Source organism: Sinocyclocheilus rhinocerous, unplaced genomic scaffold (genome assembly GCF_001515625.1).
Source record: "Sinocyclocheilus rhinocerous isolate Xijiao unplaced genomic scaffold, SAMN03320098_v1.1 scaffold411, whole genome shotgun sequence".
In the NCBI taxonomy this organism is placed as follows: Eukaryota; Metazoa; Chordata; class Actinopteri; order Cypriniformes; family Cyprinidae; genus Sinocyclocheilus; species Sinocyclocheilus rhinocerous.
The window spans coordinates 1,553,750-1,575,814 of NW_015640493.1; the positions used below are offsets into that span (position 1 = coordinate 1,553,750).

General features: G+C 36.9%; 1 protein-coding gene across 1 annotated transcript; it reads left to right on the forward strand.

Moving 5' to 3' along the window:
- Positions 1–2,053: 2,053 nt before the first annotated feature.
- LOC107753273 (ATP-binding cassette sub-family A member 5-like) lies at positions 2,054–20,249 on the forward strand (the record flags this gene model as incomplete). The annotated part of the gene is made up of 34 exons (XM_016569404.1): positions 2,054–2,301; positions 2,394–2,535; positions 3,179–3,367; positions 3,810–3,957; positions 4,461–4,638; positions 5,003–5,061; positions 5,352–5,462; positions 5,609–5,784; positions 7,424–7,543; positions 7,627–7,765; positions 7,849–7,939; positions 8,058–8,197; positions 8,732–8,851; positions 9,036–9,237; positions 9,513–9,679; positions 10,118–10,245; positions 10,441–10,578; positions 10,677–10,790; positions 11,367–11,537; positions 11,668–11,781; positions 12,048–12,185; positions 12,289–12,357; positions 12,441–12,532; positions 15,538–15,661; positions 15,761–15,878; positions 15,965–16,056; positions 16,157–16,332; positions 16,935–17,010; positions 17,094–17,188; positions 17,316–17,435; positions 17,567–17,719; positions 18,411–18,490; positions 18,575–18,630; positions 18,854–20,249. Coding segments are annotated over 34 exons (4,425 nt in total), but the record flags the coding sequence as incomplete, so codon positions are not given.
- Positions 20,250–22,065: the final 1,816 nt, after the last annotated feature.

Here is a 22,065-nt window from a genome sequence, read left to right on the forward strand (position 1 = left end):
TTCAGTGTTAAGTAAATATTTTTAAATTGTTGTTTTGTAATTGATTTTATTTGAAACTCAGGACAAAACAGTAAAAAGCACATTTTGGCTATTTAATTTATTCAATGGTGAAAAAAAATGACAAAATAGGCCTACATGGGGGGAAAATGCAAAAAAAACGTATTCGGCCTCTTGCAAAAACATATATTTTTTAAACATTTATAATGGTATAGTCTTGATTTTAAGGGAGACATTAGCCCATTTGACCAATCAAAATCCAGTATTGAAATTCTGTAATCATGAAATCAGTGACTTTCTTCAATGTGGTCTTAAAATGAATTTGCCAGAACTTTTTGCAACAAACATTCTAGTGCACATCCTCCAGGCACATTAAAAGCTAAACTCATGTCATGGTCTAGCAAATAAACCCAGAGTGGTGATTGGAAACCCTCACTGGCACTCTTGTGTTTATGGTCTCCCTAAGGCAGTAAGTTTCATTTTGTTCGGCTTCAGCTAAGAATTTTCATTTCGGTGCATCCCTCGTTTTTAAACTAATAAGAAAGTTTTGAAATTTTAAACTTGCATGCTGTTTTTATAATACATTGACCTGTTATATGTCAAAAGATCAAGGGAAATTTTATTTCTGAGTTCATGACCCCTTTAATATATAGAGAGAAGCAGAAATCGTAATCACAATTAAAATACAAGTTATCGTGCAGCCCTGTTGTGTTTCTTAAAATTTCTTTACTTAGTCTTAAAGACCTGCAGAAACCCTTTCGGTCTGTTCAAAGATCCCTGACCTTTCAAAATGTGGCCTTGATCGCAACCCTTTACCTCAGTTTCCTCCTGAAGGATTTTTCCTGTTAAATGTATGTATGACACTTCTGGTGAAAGCTAAATGAGCAGTGCAAAATTACAGATACCTAGACTGCTTTATAAAATCACAAGACTTAGCGGTCTTAATACTACTTGTCTGTTGTAATTCCCCTGCATCTGGATGAAATCTTCTTCCTTCCACTCTGTTGACTCTTTACTGCCCAGCAGGTTGTTTATTCTCTGCTTCGACTCAGAAAGAGAAAAGGAGAAAATCCTCCAAGTCATTTCCCTTTTTTCTTCTGTTCATGAGGTCATGTATTTTTTATGTAAGGTAACTTTTAATGTATTTTTAATGGCTCTCTGCTTCCTGTTTGTTTCGTGAAGAGCCATATAAGAGTCTTTCAGAATTAAAAGGCTGTTAATGGATGGGTGTTCCACTAGTTCATGTCGGCACCTGCCATCAATACTTAAGTACTTTTAAACCGGCATTGTAAAAGGAAAATTGCCATGATACATTATGGAAAGCGGTTGGAAATGGAACAAAATGAATTGCATTATGAAGTAGTCATGGTTGGGATTTTTGCCAACGATTGTCATCTCTGTATTGATTTTCCTGGAGGTGGAGATGGTGAAGCAAGTTGTATTGTTCGGAGTTATTGGTTATAGTGGGCTTCACGTATGTAGGTGGTCAAACTTAATTCAGACGGTATAGTGATTTACCACTATGCAGCAAAACATTTTCCAGACACAGATACACTACTGTTCAAAACTTTGGGCTCAGTTAGTCTCTTGTGCTCACCAAGTCTAAATATATTTAATCAAAAATATGGGACAACAACAGTAATATTGTCAAATAATAAAATTTTGTGTGTGTGTGTGTATATATATATATAGCTAGGAACTGTTGACTCTATTGCACACCGGACGTGTCATTCTGTACTCGCATTCTCAGATTAAATGCTCAAAACCGTGAATCTAATCATCATTCAGGAAAAAAGAATGATCACACTGCTGACGTGATCTTATTGCTATCACACCCTGCGCACATGTGAGTTACTCCTCTTATCGGCCAGGCCTATCGGGCCGATGCCGATTTTTGCTTTTTAAGCCATTATCGGCCGATTTCGATAATGTTCCGATAATATCGTGCATCCCTATTTGAAATTACAATCTTTTATGATATTACATTTTTACAGTGCATTAATGGTTATAGGAAGTCACTGCTGCGTTCTTTTGACATGATTTTTGCTTCTATAATATTGTCTTCATTCTTTTGCAGATGAAGACCAAACGTCCGGTGTGGAATGAATTAAAAGTGCGTGCAGTGATGATGGGACATCCGGGTTCGGTGGAGGTCCAGAAGTTCCCTCACGCCCTGATCTCCATATACCTAGTGCTGGCATTTACACCCTTTGTCTCCTTCCTCATTGTCAATGTGGCAGCTGAAAAAGAGCAGCGCCTGAAAGACACCATGGGCATGATGGGATTGTATGACTCTGCCTTTTGGTCAGTGTGCTCACTACAGGACCTGTTGTAATTCATAGGCAATTTAAATGTAAAAATGGTCCGTTTGTAAACTTTTCTTTTGCTTTCTTTAGGCTTTCATGGGGCCTTCTCTATGCTGCACTAGTGACGACCATGTCCATTCTCATGGCTGTTATAGCAACCTGCACACCCCTGTTCTCCAACAGCAACTTCTTTGTCATCTTCCTCCTTATTTTCCTCTATGGAATATCTTCTGTAAGTCCTAGCAACCCTCCAGTCACATCCTGAACAATAGCGACTCAAAGCTTTAGAGAGTGCAAAGCAATTTAAATGGCTGTGCGCTCATTTGGCCTCAGGTCTCGATTTCTGCCTACAGTGAGAGTAGTCATGTGAGTGACAGGCTAATCTGAGTTCATAATGAATATGTTATCAGTTTTCATTTTCTAAGGCTAAATTGCTTTTTGCTGTGTTGGTTTTCTTTTGCATCAGCAGGGTGTGACTGTACTGGTAAAATATCTGACAGAATGCAAAAATGTATTTTCTTTTTTTCCAAGAAAGCATTAGCTACAAAGTTGTGTCAGCAGTAAAGTGTATTTTTCTTCAAAAATGAAACCGCATTTGCAAGTTATTTCCATAATGTGATATTTCTGAATGCAGCAGGATATTCAACGAGAACAAAATGCAGGACAGGTCTTGGTTTTATCCATTGGGAATTGATTGTATTGTGAAAAGTGGTGTCTGTGTGACAGATTAAAATATAAGTTGTTTTTTTTTTCTCTCTCTAATTGATGAATCAATCACAATGAAACCAGGAATGGGTTACATTTTAATTGGTTGACCTCAAGACTTTTTTTTCAAGATTTTTTTTTCAAGATTTTCCCATTTCTTAATCCCACAGATTTTCTTCTCCTTCATGTTGACCCCTTTGTTTAAGAAGCCCAAGTTTGCAAGCACAGTGGGCTCCATGCTGACGGTGGTATTCGGATGCCTGTCTCTTTTCACTGTGCTGATGAGAGATTTCCCCCAGTCAGCCGTGTGGCTCCTCTGCCTTCTGTCTCCCAGCGCTTTCTCTATCGGCATCGCCCAGGTAACACACTTTTCCACAAATGCACTCCATGGTCTCCATGGTTTAACGGCAGTCACCTAGGTTATAGGACCGTTCGCCAAGAAACACATATGAGAACAGTGATGATTTAAATAACAAATCAGTGGTACTTTAGCCTAGAACGTTTTTCACACATACATGTTCAGTTTATTTTATGTACACTTCCGTTTTTTTTTTTTTAGAAAATACTTTTATTCAGCAAGGATGCGTTAAAATGATCAAAAGTGACACTAACAACGTTTATAATGCTACAGAAGATTTCTATTTCAAATATATGCTGTTGTTCATTCAATCATTAAAATTAAAAAACTTTTTTTTTTAAATCATATACTACCATTCATAAGTTTGTGGTCAGTATGTAGTAAGTCAAAAATCCCATATATGAAATGGTTTATATTCTGGCAATGTTTGTGTGTCTGTGTAGGTGGTGTATCTGGAAGCTCAAGGGGACGGCGCAGTGTTTTCCTCTCTGGGCAATGGTCCTCACGCCCTCTATGTTCCTATGGTCATGCTGTTCTTGGACTGCATTCTCTATCTGCTTTTAGCCATTTACCTGGACCAAGTGTTACCAGGTGACAACTAGAGTCAAAGCATTTTGCATGAACAGTTTAGCACCACAGAAATCATCTTTGTGTTTTTAGTAGAGTTCCACTTCTTAACAGTGTTTATATTCAGGCATCGTATACTAATTTATTCCAATGCAAATTAATTTGCTCTGCCTGGAAACAAGACTGTTTTGTCACAGTCCATGTAATGTGGCTCCAAAAACGATTTTGATGCTCGAGATACACTTTTTATTTTTATTTTTTTCACTTGACCACAAAATATTAATAGTTTTCTTAAAAGGAAGATTGCACTAGCACACTTTTCTAGCTGAACACTTAAAAAATGTGTCAGGTTTACTGTAAATGCAACAGTCTGTTCTCTTAAAAGGTTTAAAAGCATTAGCAGATTCCATAAAAATCATTATGTGGCTGCAGTAAAGAATACACACACAAATGTGTGTTAGTTATTACTCAACATGCGATGGAGGCGTTTGTGACCTTCCCACATAAATTACCATTTCTTCCTTCAGGCGAGTTTGGCACAAGGCGCTCAGTGCTGTACTTCCTACAGCCATCCTATTGGTCAAAGCGGAGGAAGCGTTATGTGGAGGTGAGCTCTGTGTACGAGGGCGAGGTCAACGGAACCCCTGTGAATGATGAATCTGTGGAGGCGATTTCTCCTGAGTTTAGAGGCAAAGAGGTTATCAGGTGCGGACTTGACTCAAAAAAAATTATCAATGGTCCACAACTACTTGCACAACATCATTTAATTTTACAAAAAAAAAAAAAAGTGTTTAAAAATCCATGCCCCCCCCCACCCTTTCATAAATTCTGTTCTATTATATTCTATTCTCAAAGTATCTTTATCTACAAACTACAAAAGCTAGTCAGTATTTGCAAACCAGTGAAGTGATTTAGGCTGCAGTTTGGGGAAAGGGAGCAATGTTTTTAGAGCTGGTGTATGTTAAAATTCTTTCAAAGCCTGGATAGATTTGGCCTTGAAGAGAGCTGGCATGCAGCCAGAACAACCATCTAATATTCATTTCTGTGTTTATTTATTTACTCTTGTTAGGATCTGCAATATCCGTAAAATCTACAGAGAGAAAGACACGAAAGTGGAAGCTTTGAGAGGTGAGACTTCCCACCTGTGTCCAAATCGTGACATTTCCTTGTTTGTGTGTTACAAATAGTGTATGCATCCTCTTGCTCAGCATTTATGGATTTTAGAACTGAATTACTTCTTGTATACTTTAGATAAAATGCTTTTAGTCGGCACAAAATGGTATTTGCAACCCTTTTTACTTGCATAGTCCCATAGTGCACTTGATCTTGACTTGGTTTTAAAAATGTAGTTTATGACGAGACTTCTGGCTCTGATATGTTGGTGAATGTTTTATCTTCTGTCTGTTTGTGATCTGAAGGTTTGACTTTTGACATCTATGAGGGTCAGATCACTGCCCTGCTGGGTCACAGTGGAGCAGGAAAATCCACCCTCATGAACATCCTGTGTGGCATCTGCCCCCCTACAGAAGGTCAGACATGTGATGCATAGATGATAATTTTGAAAATGTTTGTGAACACATCTACCTTACACACCTTACTGGGTCTCTATACCTTGTAAAAACTGTAGTTGTACTGCTCCTACACTCACAATTCTGTTATTTTGTGTTATGCATAGGCACGGCAACCATCTATGGCTCTCCTGTGGCAGAGATAGCAGAGGGGGCCGAAATGAAACAGCTGGTTGGTATATGTCCCCAGTTCAACATCATCTTTGATGTGCTCACTGTAGAGGAACACCTGAGGATCTTTGCTGCCATCAAAGGGATCCTGCCCTCTGATATTGACAGTGAGGTAGGAACTCCCAGTGGATCTAGAGACCACATCAGCTGACTGTATGTTGACTCTTTGTATGGGAAATTCAAAAGCAAACCTCACACTCTTATGCATCAAAAGAGCTGATTTGACATCAACTCCACTCTACGTGTTTAATTACATTCATTATACAATGCAACAGTGACCTCAAACTTCTAGAAGTTTTTTTTTTTTTTTTTTTTTTTTAAATGTTCTTTTTAAATTTCTGTGGAAATGGAATTTATTTATTTATTTATTTTTTAATGTTTGTGAAAGGAGTCTCTTATGCTCACCAAGGCTGCATTTATTTGATTAAATAAATGAATAAATAGAAAAAATAGAAGCAATTTAAAATAACTGTTTGCTATTTTAATCTATTTTAAAATTTAATTTATTCCTGTGATGGCAAAGCAGAATTTTCATCAGCCATTACTTCAGTCTTCAGTGTCACACGATCCTTAAAAAATCATTCTAATATGTTTTGAAAATTGTGATACATTTCTTTCAGGTGTAGCGAGTCAGCTCAAAGGGGAAATATGAATAATTAATCATAACTAGTTATAATTAATTATGAATATTTAGATCCGCTGTAAGTATTTACTTGACCTCTCAGTGTCAACTGTCTGTCAGTTCTAAGAACGTTAATTTCCTGGTTAAGGAAAATAACTTTCTTACTGTACGTACCTACTCAGAGCATGTAGCAAAAATCTGCATGATTAGGGACGCCAGTTATGAGTAAACAATGAACAACGTCAAGTGTGATACAAGTAAGACTTTATTAACTACATAAACACTTACGTCCTCTATCCTCCTGTTGTTAATGTTGTTCTTCTTCGTTTCTGTTGTTGAACGCCGCGCACAAATGACGTCGCTGTCGACCGGCTTACGTCACATCTTAGTACACACTCTCGGTGCGAATACAACCCTTTAAATGGTACTGGGAAATAGTTCGCGCAAAATCGTCCCAGTACTTTAGTACTGTACATTTAGTTCTGGAACTAAAGCGGTGCGAAAGGCCCTTATGTGTGTTCATTCAAAGAAAGGTTTTCCTATGAATTAATTAGAGTCCATTTTTATGGGCATTATGTGTCTTTCCTTAGGATACATGGAGGGAGAGTTGCTCTGCCCGCATTCCTTTAAGCAATAAAACTAGTTTTATCAGATGGTTTGTCTTTGGTTGCCATGGAACCAGAGGCCTGTTCTGCCCTTTTAAGGTGTTAGTTGCATTTTGGGGGAAGGGTCCATAGACCCTCATAGTTGGCCCTTTGGTTAGGTGAGGGGCCGTTAGATATTATTTGTTAAATATAACAAATAGTTGTGTGTCTGATTGGTCCAAATGCTACACAGGATTCTTTGAATAGAAAATTAAAAAGAACAGCGTTTACTTGAAATCGAAATCTTGTGTATCAATGTAAAAGTCCTTACTGTCACTTTTGACCAATTTAATGTGTCCTCTCTGAATAAAAAAAAAAAAAAAAAATTCTTAAAAAAAAAAAAACACTTAAAAAAACTCTTAATTAAAAAAAAAAACGTTTTACTGACTCTGAAGAAAATATCTTCAATAAAGCCAGAAACATCAAGTTACCTTCATCTTTTTGTTTTGTTGTCATTTCTGTTCTAAAATATCTCTCTTTTTAAGGTGAGAAAAGTTCTAAGGGATCTGGATTTAGAAAAGATTATGGATGCCCAGGCAAAGAACCTGAGTGGAGGCCAGAAGAGGAAGCTCTCTGTGGGCATAGCAATTCTCGGAGACCCAAAGGTAAATGTCTGACGGCTTATACCTTTGACTTTTTGTTTGCTTATTTATCCCCCTCCCTCAGTGTCCTTTTGCTTATGAATCAGATCCTTCTTCTGGATGAGCCAACGGCAGGTATGGACCCAGTGTCTCGGCACCAGGTCTGGTCCTTACTGCAGAGCCGAAGAGCAGGCAGAGTTACTGTACTCAGTACTCATTACATGGACGAGGCAGATATACTTGCAGGTACTTTTATAATTTTTCACTTTTCTTCCATCAGTCATCTTTGTCTCAATCTTACTCACCTCTGTTCATTTTCTGTCATGCAGATCGTAAAGCTGTCATCTCTCAAGGACAACTGAAATGTGTTGGTTCCTCTTTGTACCTGAAGACCAAGTGTGGGGTTGGCTACCATCTTAGGTGAGTTCTTATGTACTATAAATAGTACATAATACATGTACTATTTTTTTTTTCTTTCTTTCTTCCTGTCACCCATTGCTGCTGCTACATTAACATTGTCATTCTAAACCTCCTCTAGAATGTCTGTAACTGAAGGCTGTGAAGTGGAGAACATCACATCACTGGTCAAGCAGCATGTTCCCAAGGCTCAGTTGTCAAGGCAGCAAGAGGCTGAGCTTACATTCACATTGCCTTTCGAGAGCATAGACACTTTCCCAGGTTTTGCTTCTATTTGCCCTCATGTCTCCATCTGCTATGTGCCACACTGCCATATGCCCTGCGGAGCAACAGATTGTTTCATGCTTTCACCAGGACTGCGGTGGTGTTTTATTGGGGCTGATTTAATTTTATTTATTATCTGTAGTCTTGTTATATGAAGTCTATGATATTGGTGGGGTGTTTACTTCACGCTTACAGTTTGATTTATTCACTTTCATATCATTCCAAACCTGTATGACTTGGGTTTTTTCACTCATTGTATGGAAAAGAATAACCTGAATATTCTTCAAAAATCCCTTTTGTTCCATTGACGAAACACAATCATATGGGTTTGGAACGACATGAAGGTTAGTAAATGATGACAGATGTATAGTAAGTATCTTATTTGTTTGTGTGTGTGTGTATGTAAGAACTTTGATTCTTTTAGGAATGCTTTTGGTGTGTGTGGTTAGTTTTCTTGTTTCTTGCAATCCAAAAATATTAATTTCTATGGTTACTAAACTCTTCTCGCCTCTCATTCACATTGCACTCCAGGGCTGTTTGTGGAGCTGGACTGTCGACCTGACCTGGGTATCATTAACTACGGTGTCTCCATGACAACGTTAGAGGATGTATTCTTGCGTCTGGAGGCAGAGGCAGAGGTGGATCAGGCTGGTAAGATAGCCACCTACCTAAACTGGTTCAAAGCATCTCTGTTCAAAATGGCCGTTTTAAGATCAGCTGTTTAATATCTTACTGTTTGACATAAACTACATGAAACTAATCAGTATTACAGTGAACCAGCACAGGGAAGTGCTCAAGAGGTATAACGCCCACTTGTGTTTTCCTTTATTGGTAGACTACAGTGTGTTTAACCAAGAAAAGTTGGAAGACGAGGGAGACGTGTCATCTATGGATGACACAGACCAGCGGCTGCTGACGTTTTCAGACAGCAGGCAGGATGCAGTAACCGGACGTGCCCTCTGGAGGCAGCAGTTTAGCACGGTGGCCTGGCTGCACATGCTCAACCTACAGAGAGAGAGAAAACCTTTTATATACAAGTGAGCAAATGCTTGCAAGTACTAGTTGATCATGTTTGCCTTTCAGTAGTACACAGTACATGCATACTATTCAAAAACATAAAAAAATCTTGCAGACCCAAAATTATATTTATATTGAATCAGACCCAGGCCATACTCAACCCCATAGAGGAAAAGGATGCAAATGAACCAGTGAACCATATCTTAATGAACAGTATCTTAATAATACATATGATTCATGTGTTATACAAAGCTATAAGTCATACTTTTTTCTCTCTTCTCATACTTTTACCCAGTTTGACACTGTTCCTGGTTTTCTTGTCTGCAATGCTGATTCTGTCCGTGGCCACGGGAAACATTCAGATTCATTCTCCTGAAAGATTGTTTTCACCTATATACCTGCTGCACCGCAACGAGGCTCCTCGCAAATACACCACCAGCCTGCTTGTGCAAAACTCCACCGGTCAGTGATAATACTTGTTCATATTATATTGACAATTGTTGACAATTCACATTAACCAATTCAATACTTACAGTGCCGTGAAAAGGTTTTTGCCCCCTTCCTGTTTTTTTTTATTTTTTGCATATTTGTCACACTTAAAAGATTCAGATCATCAAACCAATTTTAATATTACGCAAAGATAATGCAAGTAAATACAAAATGCAGTTTTTAAATGATAATTTAATTTATTAAGGGAAAAAAGCTGTCCAAACCTACCTAGCCCTACGTGAAAAATTATTTGTTTGTATTTACGCAGGTTATCTTTGTGTAATATTAAAATTTGTTTGATGATCTGAATCTTTTAAGTGTGACAAATATGCAAACAATTAAAAAAACAGGAAGGGGGCAAAAACTTTTTCACACCACTGTAGTTAATGTATAATCTGTGTGTTGTGGTAGATTCTGACCTGTCAGGGTTCATCCACAATCTGGCGTCTCAGGACATTAAAGTGGAAATGATGAAAAAAACAGACTACGTGTCTGCTGCACCTGTCAGCGCCGCCATAAACGTGACAGGATCCAGTAAAGTGAGCCTTCCAGTACAATTGGTTAACCTCTCTACACTTTTACACTCCACAGTTTGAGTTTGGGAATACATTTCTCAACAATGTATTGTTCTGAAATAATCATATTTTTCTGTTGAAAAATAATTGAAACTCTTGTTGTTCTTCTAAAATTGTATTTAACCCCTCCTGTCCTCCCTCGTTGTTTCTCAATACCAGGATTTTAGCTACATTTTAGCTTTTAACAGTACCACCGTGCACTCCTTGCCTATGGTTGTCAATGTGCTCAGTAATGCCCTCCTGAGGGGCTTTAATGGCACTGAGCACATTAAAACATGGACTAAACCCTTCGACTATGTGAGTGTAGTGCATTAATATACTCAAGTCACTGTACATAAATACTGCTATTGTTGTTTCTTGTAAGTGTCAACAGCTATATTCTTTCTGCATTTTAGCAAATCCCTGATAAGACGTCCTATGCACTGGTTTACATTGAGGCTGTGATTCTTGGGATGCTGGCTGCTGGGATGCCAGCCTATTTTGCAATGGACCACACAAGAGACAAAGAGGTATATATTTGTGTTGTAACTTCATATAATGATGGTTAGAATTTTTATTTTAGCTAATTTTTTATATTAACTTCATAATTTTTTTATGAATATTTTCTGCAAGAATGCATTAAATTGATAAAAAAATTACATTTGACATTGTTACAAAAAAAATATTTATATATATATTTTAAATAAACGCAGTTCTTTTGAACTCCTGATAAAAGCAAATCAGCATATTAGAATGATTTCTGAAGGATCCTGTGAAACTGAAGACTGGTGTAATGATGCTGAAAATTCAGCTTTGCATCACAGGAAATAATTTTCTATTTTAATACATTTTAAAATGTAGTTATTTTAAACTTTAATGATATTTCATTATATTACTATTTTTACTGTATTTTTGATGCAGCCTTGGTGAGCATAAGAGACCTTTATTACAGAACATTACAGAAATTTTATTGAACCCTTTCCTCAAGGGTCACCTTAAATCACCAGATGTAAAAGCTTGATTTTATCAGAATGTCTCTACAATAATATTTCAGTGTTTTTGAAGGTTTTTTATTTTATTTAATTTTTTTTATCATCTTTAATCAGTTGAAGTGTCGCTCGACCCTGAGGATCTCTGGTCTTGTTCCTTCGGCGTACTGGTGCGGTCAGGCAGCCATTGATGTCCCTTTCTATTATCTTATCTTAATCTGTATGACCAGCACCCTGTTTGCCTTCCATTCTACAAACCTGCTAACCTCCCATAATACCATGTCTGTGGTAAGAAAACGCTTCACCCAGCTTCCACTACATTTTTCTAAAATAGAAGTTATTTAAGCTTAAAGAGCAGAGCAGATATTAGCATTAGCACATGACAACAGCTCAACTACTATCTTTATTCTGTTTTCAGGCTCTGTGTCTAATTGGCTTCGCTCCAGCCATGGTTCTCTTCACATACTGCATATCTTTCATGTTTGTCAAAGTCCAGAGCAATAGGGACTTCTTCTCAGTGGTCTCCATGATGGTGAGTCTTCAAGAAACTTCCCCACAACCTTCAAATAATCTTAATAATAACAATAAAACGGGATTCCTGTGGGAAACCTGGAAATATCAGGTCGTTTTGAAACGAGAACAGTCATGGAAATTAATTGACTAAAAAATAATGGAAAAAATCAGGAAAAGGTCTGTAGTAAATTATAATTCAATTGGAAAGTCATTGTTCCAGTGGTGTGGAAACAAATGTATCTGTAGGAATTAAAGCTATTTCTTTTTTTTTCTTTTTGTCCATAGTTGTGTGTGGTTTCTGCATCCATAGTCCAGATGGCTCTTGTGAATGAGAATGCTGGTATGGCTCGTGTCCTACACAATGCACTGTGTTTCTTCAGTCCACTCTACCCTCTTATGGGCTGCCTTAACTGCATTACCACGGTAACACTTTACTACTTACAGGACTCCATCTATTCAATGTCTGATAACATGGATGAAATATCCCTAATGTAATTGAACCTAATACAAGTCTTTTTCATTCTAGGCCACCTTCCTTCAGTCTCCTCATGATGATGATTTCCTGTGGAAGAACCTCTTCATCTCTGTTGTGTCTGTAAGTTATTGTAAATATAATTTTATTGTCTTAAAGTGTGTTGTAATGTCTTTTACACTGAATCTTTGTTGTGTCTTCCATAGCCATATATCCAGTGTATTCTGATGCTCTTCACCCTGAGATGGCTTGAGATTAGATATGGAGGGAAGACCATGAAAAATGACCAGCTCTGCAGGTCTGTCTTAATAAACTAAATGCCTAATTTTTACTTAAAGCCTCAGATCAGGAGTAACGGTTGGAATAAAATGGCAGACAAGTTGAACTACATCTGAGCTCTTGTTTTGCCTGATTCACTTCGATTCTTCATTTGTATAAAGAATGGAAGTGAATCAGGGAGAACAGGCAAAAAAAATTTTTATTCCAGAATATTTATTATTGAATATTTAAAGAAAGATACAAAGATGTACTATTAAATAATTTTACAAATTTATTTTAGTTACACTGCAGTTTTTTTTTTTTTTTAAGTACCGTTCCAGCAGGGTTTTTTTTTTTTTTTTACAAATTAATTTTATTTAGCAAGGACCCATTAAGAACGGTTTCTTTATCAGCAAATCAGCATATTAGAATGATTTCTGAAGGATCATATGACACTGTTGACAGAAAATTCAGCTTTCTCATCAGAGGAATAAATTACATTTGTTACATTAAAATAGAAAAGTTATTTGAAATTATAATAATACTTTATAATATATTATTGCTTTTATTGTATTTTTAAACTTTTCAACTGTAATCAGGGTTCCCACGCTTCTTGAAAGTACTTGAATATCAGACGCATGGATTCAAGGCCTGGAAAGTACTTGAAAACAAATATAAGTCCTTGAAAGTGCTTGAATTAAATTTGAAATACATTTTGTTTCGTAGAATGGTGCTATTTCAAAAATTGTCCTATATGCGCTGTCAAAGACAATAAGAAACTGCGCTAATGATTGGGGGTTGAGATAGGGTAGCGCGAGAAAAAAACTTAGCGTGTGAGCTGATGCGCAGCCCTGCATGAACCTATGGAGAAGCAGTGCATTTGCAAATGAAAATTACTGTGTTCGACTATGAAAAAAAATATTTAGGAGCACCAGTGCGACTGACCCGATTAGCATATTTGTGTTTGCGCTCAGGAGAGCTTCAAAGGTTTCTAACTTACTTACAACGTGTTTTTGCTGCGTTGAGTAATGTATCACAGACAAATCTGTTGATTCCTTGAACACAATGATAATCAGAATCCACTCACTGCTCACCGAGTGAAAATTCAGTGAGTTTTGAGCAGTGCTGAGCAATCTCACTTTGAGTCAAATATCATCTCGTAATGGGAAGGCTAATATTTGATCAGAATTTTTGATTATTATTGATTAGAAGGTGCTCCTGAAATATTTGACTGTGCTCCTACATTTTTTTAAATTTTAAAAGAAAAGTACGCGTAGAGCCCTGTTTAACCACTTTTTATTCATTTAAAAATTGAGAAATTCTCTCAAATGTAAATCTTTTACAATTACAGCAAAAACCAGTTTGATGCAAGAATATATATTTTTATCAATATTTGAGAAATTGTATTTGAATATTACCAGTGTGAACTCCATTGACTTCAATGGATTTAATTAAATTCCTTTGAACACGACTGCTCAAAATGGTCTAAATTGATAACCTACACATTCAAAACCTCATTACTCTGAAATGTTTAATATAAATGTTAAGTGTAAGTGAAATGTTAAGTACTGTAAGAGGTCTTTCATGATGCTACATCTGCTGGGGTGTGAATTTGATAGGTACTTGATATAAAATAAATGGTGCTTTAAAAAGTCCTTGAAAGTCCTTGAATCTGGTGTTCATGAAAGAATGGGAACCCTGTAACAGAAAGCATATAAATTGCACATAATTTTAACATTACCCATAAGTTCAAACCAATGCACAACTTTTCAGCAGTGCTTCCTGCACAAATTTGAAAACTGCTTAAAAGAACAATAAAGGTATCAAATTAATTGAATAAGGGTTCATTTATGTGGTTTTACTTGCACTGTGTCTACACCAGATGCGACAGTTGTCGCGCCGCGCCGCAACAGCTAAAGTCTGTCTTAGAGCTGCACGATTCATCGTTAAAAGATCGCGATCTCGATTCAGACAACCACACGATCTCATTTCTAAATGACAATGATTCTCCCGTGTCTATTATACCTTTGACAAAGTCTTACCGGCTCATTCAAATCTGCGTTCGCACTGCCGCTGACACACAGAGAGCAGTTACCATGTTTGGTTAAGAAACAGCTTCACAAACAGTCTTTTCAACTACACAGCATTATTTCTGTCATACAGTCATTCATATTATCACAGGAATACTGGGATGAAAGTTTATAATTCAGATTGATGTCTATGGTAGCGCGACCAAAATAGAGCAAATCCGCGTTTGAAAGTAACTGCCACATAACGGTTGTGTCGATTGCATTGTTTCGCAATGTATTTAAAAAATGTATAATTGAATGAATCATTTATTCAAGAGAATCATTCAAAAACGCTGATTCATCCAGTAGGTTTGAGTGAGTCGTTGAATCATTGATCATTGAATCATTGAAATTCAAACAACTTTTTCATAATTTTAATATTAAATTGGTGTATTAAATATATTATATTTTAAATGCATGTACACTACCAGTCAAATATTTTTAATGTTTTTTTTTCAAAGAAGTCTCTTCTGCTCACCAAGCCTGCATTTATTTGATCCAAAGTACAGCAAAAACAGTAAAATTTTGAAATATTTGTATTTAAAATAACTTTCTATTTGAATATATTTAAAATTTTAATTTATTCCTGTTCAAAGCAACATTTATCTGAAAAAGAAATATTTTGTAACATTATAAATGCCTTTATCATCCAAATTATCCAGAATTGTGTAGCTCTAGTCTGTCTAGATTGGACGTGACAAAGCGACCATTGTAAATCATTTGAATTTTGTGTCAGTAGCATGTCATAAATAGAACGAGGTGCCAATTTACTGTCGGGGATTTGTCGCGCCGCATCCAGTGTAGACTGCATCACTGATTGTAATGGGTTCTATAGTATTTTGTTGCGTCGTGCCGTGCCGATCACGTCCAGTGTAGACACTGTGTTAATGTGAGCTTTCTGTTCTAAGGTCTGTTAGTTTTATGAACCCAGATCACTAAGAAATTGAGCTTGATCTCTGATCTCTTTGTTTTCCAGGATTTCCTCCCAAGCAAAGAGCAAAGCTCAGCGAAACCCAGAGGAGAACATGAGTGAGGATGAGGATGTTCAGGTGGAGAAAGCTCGAGTGAAGGAGGCATTGACTTGTCAGTGCTGTGAGGAGGTATAGCCCCACTTTTCTGTAAATCGTAGAGTCTTAAGAGTTTCAAATCACGTTCTTGTCCAATAACCTTTTTAATATGGAAAAATAAAACTTTTACAGAAACCAGTGGTAGTGGTGAGTAACCTCAAGAAACAGTACAAAGGCAAGAGGGAGGGCTTTTCACTCAGCAAGAGAAGGAAAGTGGCCACTAAGAACATCTCCTTTTGTGTTCGCAAAGGTACAGTCTGCCTCTGATTGGATGTACTGTAAGTAATGATTTTAAAGAGAACAAGCAAATGTTAATGAAAAATGGCCTGTTCTCAGGTGAGGTTTTGGGTCTGCTGGGACCAAATGGAGCAGGAAAGAGCACCATCATGCACATGCTGTCTGGAGACACTGAACCCACTGCTGGACAGGTTTGTGCTCAATCTCTCAGTTTCTTGCTGGTTATGAGTTCTTTTGAACATATGAGACATGTTCATTGTGTTCTGACTAAAGTTTGATATTTATTTTTAGATTCTGATGGGAGATTATGGCACAGACTTCCAACCAGTGGAAAACCCCTTGGAGCATGTAGGGTACTGTCCTCAGGTGAACCCTCTGTGGCCTAGAATCACTCTACAGGAGCACCTGGAGATCTATGCTGCTATCAAGGGGCTACATCAGTGTGATATCCCAAACATCATTAAGCGGTACCAAATCTCTTAAAAAAAAAAAAAAAATACATTTTACATTTACACTACCATTCAAAGGCTTGTAGTCAGTAAGATAGATTTTTTTTAAAAGTCTTAAACGATGTTGAGCTCTTAGTATTTAATATATTTTATTAAATTTAATATTGAATTATTATTTATCAAAGAGTAATGGTTGCTGATAAAGACTTTTAAATGTTATTACTGTCATGTTTAATCAATTTGCTAGTATCTTTAAAAAAAAAATCTAAAAATTAAATTAATTTGGTTTACTGACCCCATACTTTTGAACTGTAGTGTTCTCCAGAAAATCCACAAATGAGGGTTTTAAACATTGCATATATTATTTTATTTATAAACCACCACAGCTGCTTTTTGGATTTGTAGTAGTAGTAGTACTTAAGTTTATAATTTTTTCTTTTTTAGAATGAATCAAAATAAATGCAGTGGCTAGTGTAATGTTGCAAGTGACACGGTAACTTAAAATAATTATTTTGTCATGTGAACAGATTTTCTACATTACAGTATGACCATCACAGCAATGTTCAAGGTTTAAATAGTGTGTGTCTGTGTGTGTGTGTGTGTGTGTCTGTTTTTAACAGTGTTGTGAGTGCTCTAGAGCTGAAGGATCATCTTTACAAACAGGCAAAAAACTTGTCTGCAGGGCTAAAGAGGAAGGCGAGCCATTCAATTCAATATCATTATAAAAAATTGATTTTGTTGCGTATTTTAGGCTAATTTTTTTATCTTGTTCATACTAGCTGTGCTTTGCACTAAGCATGCTGGGAAATCCTCAGATAGTTCTGTTGGATGAACCATCTACAGGAATGGATCCCAAATCAAAACAGCGCATGTGGTAAAATTTTCTACTTTGTGTTCAGTTTTTTAGCTTTTGTATTCTGAATGCTATGATATACATCACAGCATGTACATATAAAACAGAGGTCTGCAAAAATTAATATTTCTGTGGTTCATTTCAATAGGAGGGCGATCCGTGCTGCCTTTAAGAACAAACAGCGAGGAGCCCTTTTGACAACCCACTACATGGAAGAGGCGGAGGCTGTGTGTGACCGTGTGGCCATCATGGTTTCTGGTCAACTAAGGTGGGACTATAAGACGGATAAAAGCCTCCGTGAAAAATGACATGGATTAACATGCACTTAAAGAGAATTTTGGGCAAGCAAGTAAAGCAGAATAGAAAGCTCGTAACATTTTGTTATGTTGCCCCCTGCAGATGTATTGGCTCAATACAGCACCTGAAGGGGAAGTTTGGGAGAGGCTACAGCCTAGAGATTAATCTCAGGGAGGAGCTCACAGGTCTCCAGCAGGTAGCACTGTTGCACAAAGAGATACTGAAGATATTTCCTCACGCTGCTCGTCAGGACAGGTAAGATGTGTCTGAATAAGATTAGAAATTAAATGGGAGGAAAAAAATGGATGTCAAATTGACATAAAAGTAGAATGTAAAACCTCTGGGAGTGAGAGGTGTGTGTGTACCTGTTTTTCTGTTCTGGTGGGGACTTAAACCTGAATACACACAGACTCATGGGGACTTGTGTCACGGTGGGGACCTAAATTGAGGTCCCCAAGGGTAAACAAGCTAATAAATCACACAGAATGAAGTTTTTTGAAAATCTAAAAATGCAGAAAGTTTCCTGTAAGGGCTAGGTCTAGGTGTAGGTTTGGTGTAGGGCAATAGAATATACGGTCTGTACAGTAGAAAAACCATTACGCCTATGGAGAGTCCCCACAAGGATAGCAAACCAGACGTGTGTGTGTGTGTGTGTGTACTGGTATATATGGTTTATGAGGACACAAATGTGTATAATGACATGGGTACTACAACATAAACATGGTTTGAGGACACTTCCTGTGTCCCCGTAAAACAAAAGGCTTAAAAAAACATACAAAACGGTGTTTTATGAAATTCAAAAATTGCCAGTAGTTTTCTGTAAGGGGTAGGTTTAGGTGTAGGGCGATAGAAAATACAGTTTGTACAGTATAAAAACCATTACGCCTATGGAGAGTCCCCGTAAACCACAATTGCAATTATGTGTGTGTGTGTTGGATCTTTGCAGTTTTGCCACTCTGATGGTGTATAAAATCCCAATGGAAGATGTGAAGTCACTAGCCGAGTCTTTTGCCCAGTTAGAAAATGGTAAGAAATGGATATCATAACAACTACACAGTTTTTATGAAGAATTAAAAATACTATTTTGACCATTCTCCTTTTTCTTCACAGCAAAACAGAACTTTAACTTTGAAGAGTACAACTTCTCCCAGTCAACTCTTGAACAAGTATGTCACAATGTTCTGAAGGAAAAAAAAAAAAAAAAATTATATATATATAAATAAATAAACACTGTGTGTATCTCAGTGATACTAAAATAACACTGTTTATTTTTTTTTTACCAAAACACCAAACCTTGGCAATGAGTAACAGATTATATCAGACTACTTTTTCCAAAAAATAATTAGGATTTTTGCGGTACTTGTCTGTAAGTGTATACCCGTTTTGCAGGTTTTCATGGAGTTCGCTAAAGAGCAAGAGAACGAAGAAGAGGAGGTCGGATCACTTAGCACGACTTTTCAATGGCAGAGACTGAGACAAGACGGCCCTGTATCCATCAATCACACTGACAGCATAGTACACCAGCTATGAGCCAATCCTGTCCAGCTTTCCTTGAAGCGTTGTACCCTTCTTTTTTCCTGTTTCTCTGTATCGCTCTGCATGTGCCGTCCTTTGCCTTAAGAGCCTTAAACTGACGGGACTCACAGGACAATAGACTGTGGATACTCCAGTGGCCACTAGCACACATACAGGACACGTGTGTGTGTGTGTGTGTGTGTGGGCTGTGAAACTCGCTTTGGCTCTGGTACTGGCACTTGCTTAGATGGAATCTGACATGTGACTTGAGTGTCAGCTGTTAATGCCTAGCAAGACTTGGCAGTTCTTTTTGTTGTTGTCATTTGTTTTTAATGAAGAGATTTTATTTTTTAAATTCTCACTCTCTGTAAATTCTTATATCTTCCGTTCACCTGAAGTATATCAAACACACCGTTCTGTTGTTTCCATATACACTATGTCAGTCACTTGGAAATTAATTGCATGGAGCAGGTTCCACATTATTACCAAAGTCTCACTCACATCGACACCAAAACAGTGCTTTTTGGTGTCTGTAGCATGGGATATAAACTTGCGTCTCTGTGTGTATGGCTATCTAACGTTATTATCTATGTGTGCTGTTGTAAAGTAAGTTTTCATGCGGGAGAATCTCATTACAGCTGTGTGCAAACTTTCAGGCAGCATTAACACTGAGATTTACCAGCATGTATGGGGCTGCTCTCGTTTCTTGTAACCCTTTTTAGGGCAGAGCGGCCCTGCCGGTGCATGAAGCCTCTTCTGTCTCTGCTGCACCCGGGAGATCCACAAGACTCCTTTCTCAAACACCAGCACGTGTTTCAGGCTTTCACACAGAGCTCTCCAAAGAAAAACAGGGCTAAGCACTCGCAGTGAGTAAGCTAGTAGGTTAATCAAGATGAAGTAGAACTTCTCTCTGTCATACCTTTTTCCACCTCGTCATCAGGTGGCCTTCCTTTAGGAGCAGTTTTAATGTTTAAAATCAGTAGCTTAAGAATGTAGTTCTCTCATTCCGCACCGAACCATGTAGCACTCCAGATTAGTCGCATACTGCTGAGTGAGGTCTTTTATTTTATTTATTTTTTGTTAACAGAAGTAATGATACTGTAGGAACCGTGAGCCTTGAATGTACAGTGGGTGACATTTTATAGAAAAGCATTTGATGTGGGTTTAACGTATCTAGTGTAAGTCTTCAATTTTGGGAGATTTTGGGCACCAGAATGATTTTAAGTTGGTTGGTTCTCGTTCAAGAGGGTCCGTCTTTTTGTACCTTTTAGAATATTTTTGTTTAAATGTAAAAATTCTTAAATGATCACCTCTCTTTGTTTGCTAATAATATGTACAATCCTAAAATTGATTTCTCTGTGTGGCACATTGGAGAATGCCTTTCAAGAGTCAACTCGAGTCAATTTACAAAAAAATTCTAAACTACAGGCACAGTATTATGTTTTTTTTTTTTTCAACCTTAATTGGGTAATCCTTTAAAATAAGGTTCTGTACATTAGTTAATGCAATAGCTAAGGACAATTAAAGACCGTTTTACAGCATTTTATTAATCTCACTTTATTAATCCCCATGTTTATTTTTCTTAACATTTTTCATATTTTTAAAAGCATTTTGGTTTAATTGATTTATTTGTTATGAACAAAACTTGCATTAATTAATGTTAACCAATTAAACATTATTGTAAAGTATTACCAATTAAAGTTATTCTTTATTAGCGTGAGTGAGCTGCCCTTCTCATTTTTCTTCATATGTGACCCTGGAGCACAAAACCAGTCATAAGTTGCACGGGTATATTTGTAGCAATAGCCAAAAATACATTGTATGGTTCAAAATTATAGATTTTTATTTTATGCCAAAAACCATAAGGATATTAAGTGAAGATCATGTTCCATGAAGATATTTTGTAAATTTCCTGCCGTAAATATATCAAAACATAATTTTTGATTAGTAATATGCATTGCTAAGAACTTCATTTGGACAACTTTAAAGGCGATTTTCTCAATATTTAGATTTTTTTTTGCAGCCTCAGATTCCAGATTTTCAAATAGTTGTATCTCGGCCAAATATTGTCCTATCCTAACAAACCATACATCAATGGAAAGCTTATTTATTCAGCTTTCAGATGATGTATAAATCTCAATTTAGAAAATTTGACATTTGTGACTGGTTTTGTCATCCAGGGTCACATATAGGTTGAAGTATTGAAGCTAATACACTAATGTATTCTACTCTCAACAGGAAGTGTTTTCATTTCAGAACTCTACAAACATGTTTTCACTTGGTGCATTTTTCTTGTGACTTTCTGATTTTCTTTGTCCAGTAGATGTTTCTTTATTCTGCTCTGAGCGATGACTATGCTGAACCGTTTGTTGGTATGAGGAACTCTGCCCCAAGTGCTGGTTCTCTTGTTGGTAGAACTTCTAAAAGATGTTTGCTAGGTGTTTCATGGTTACTCTTGAGCAAATCTGTTGTAGATGGTTTTTATTTTTCTGGTTATACTCTGACATTTAACCCTAGCTGAATGTGAAAGGTTGTATAGTGTTGTTTGGAACAGTCCTCAAAAATTGTAATCAATGCCAAGTTGGCATGTTATGTGGACTATATATATATATTTTTTTATTTGTTTTTTGACTTCATCTTACAGTTTGATTTACAGTTAATCAAACTCTTGTTTGCATTGTCTTATTTTTAGGGGCACACAATTCAACCTCTGTAGCATCTAAAGTACTGAAAAGATTTCCTTCAGGAACAAAAAAGATGTCCTTATAATAGAGAAATTATGGTTGACATGCACAGCAGACACAGTAAATTTTTAAGGGGATATAATTGTAATTTTTGCACATATTTAACCTGTAATGTATAACATTTTCTGTAACATTTAACACTGACCAGTTTAGTCTTTGCTGGACTGGGTTGGAATGGGATGATTATATTGAACACTATCTAACGTCTATTTAACCAAGACCTTTATTTCCTCCAAAGTGCAATATATGAATACTTGTGCGTGTGAGTATTTATTGCATTATGTAGACGGTGTCATTGCAAACTGCAATATTAATGTTGTCTGTTGTGAACTCGGATGTGTC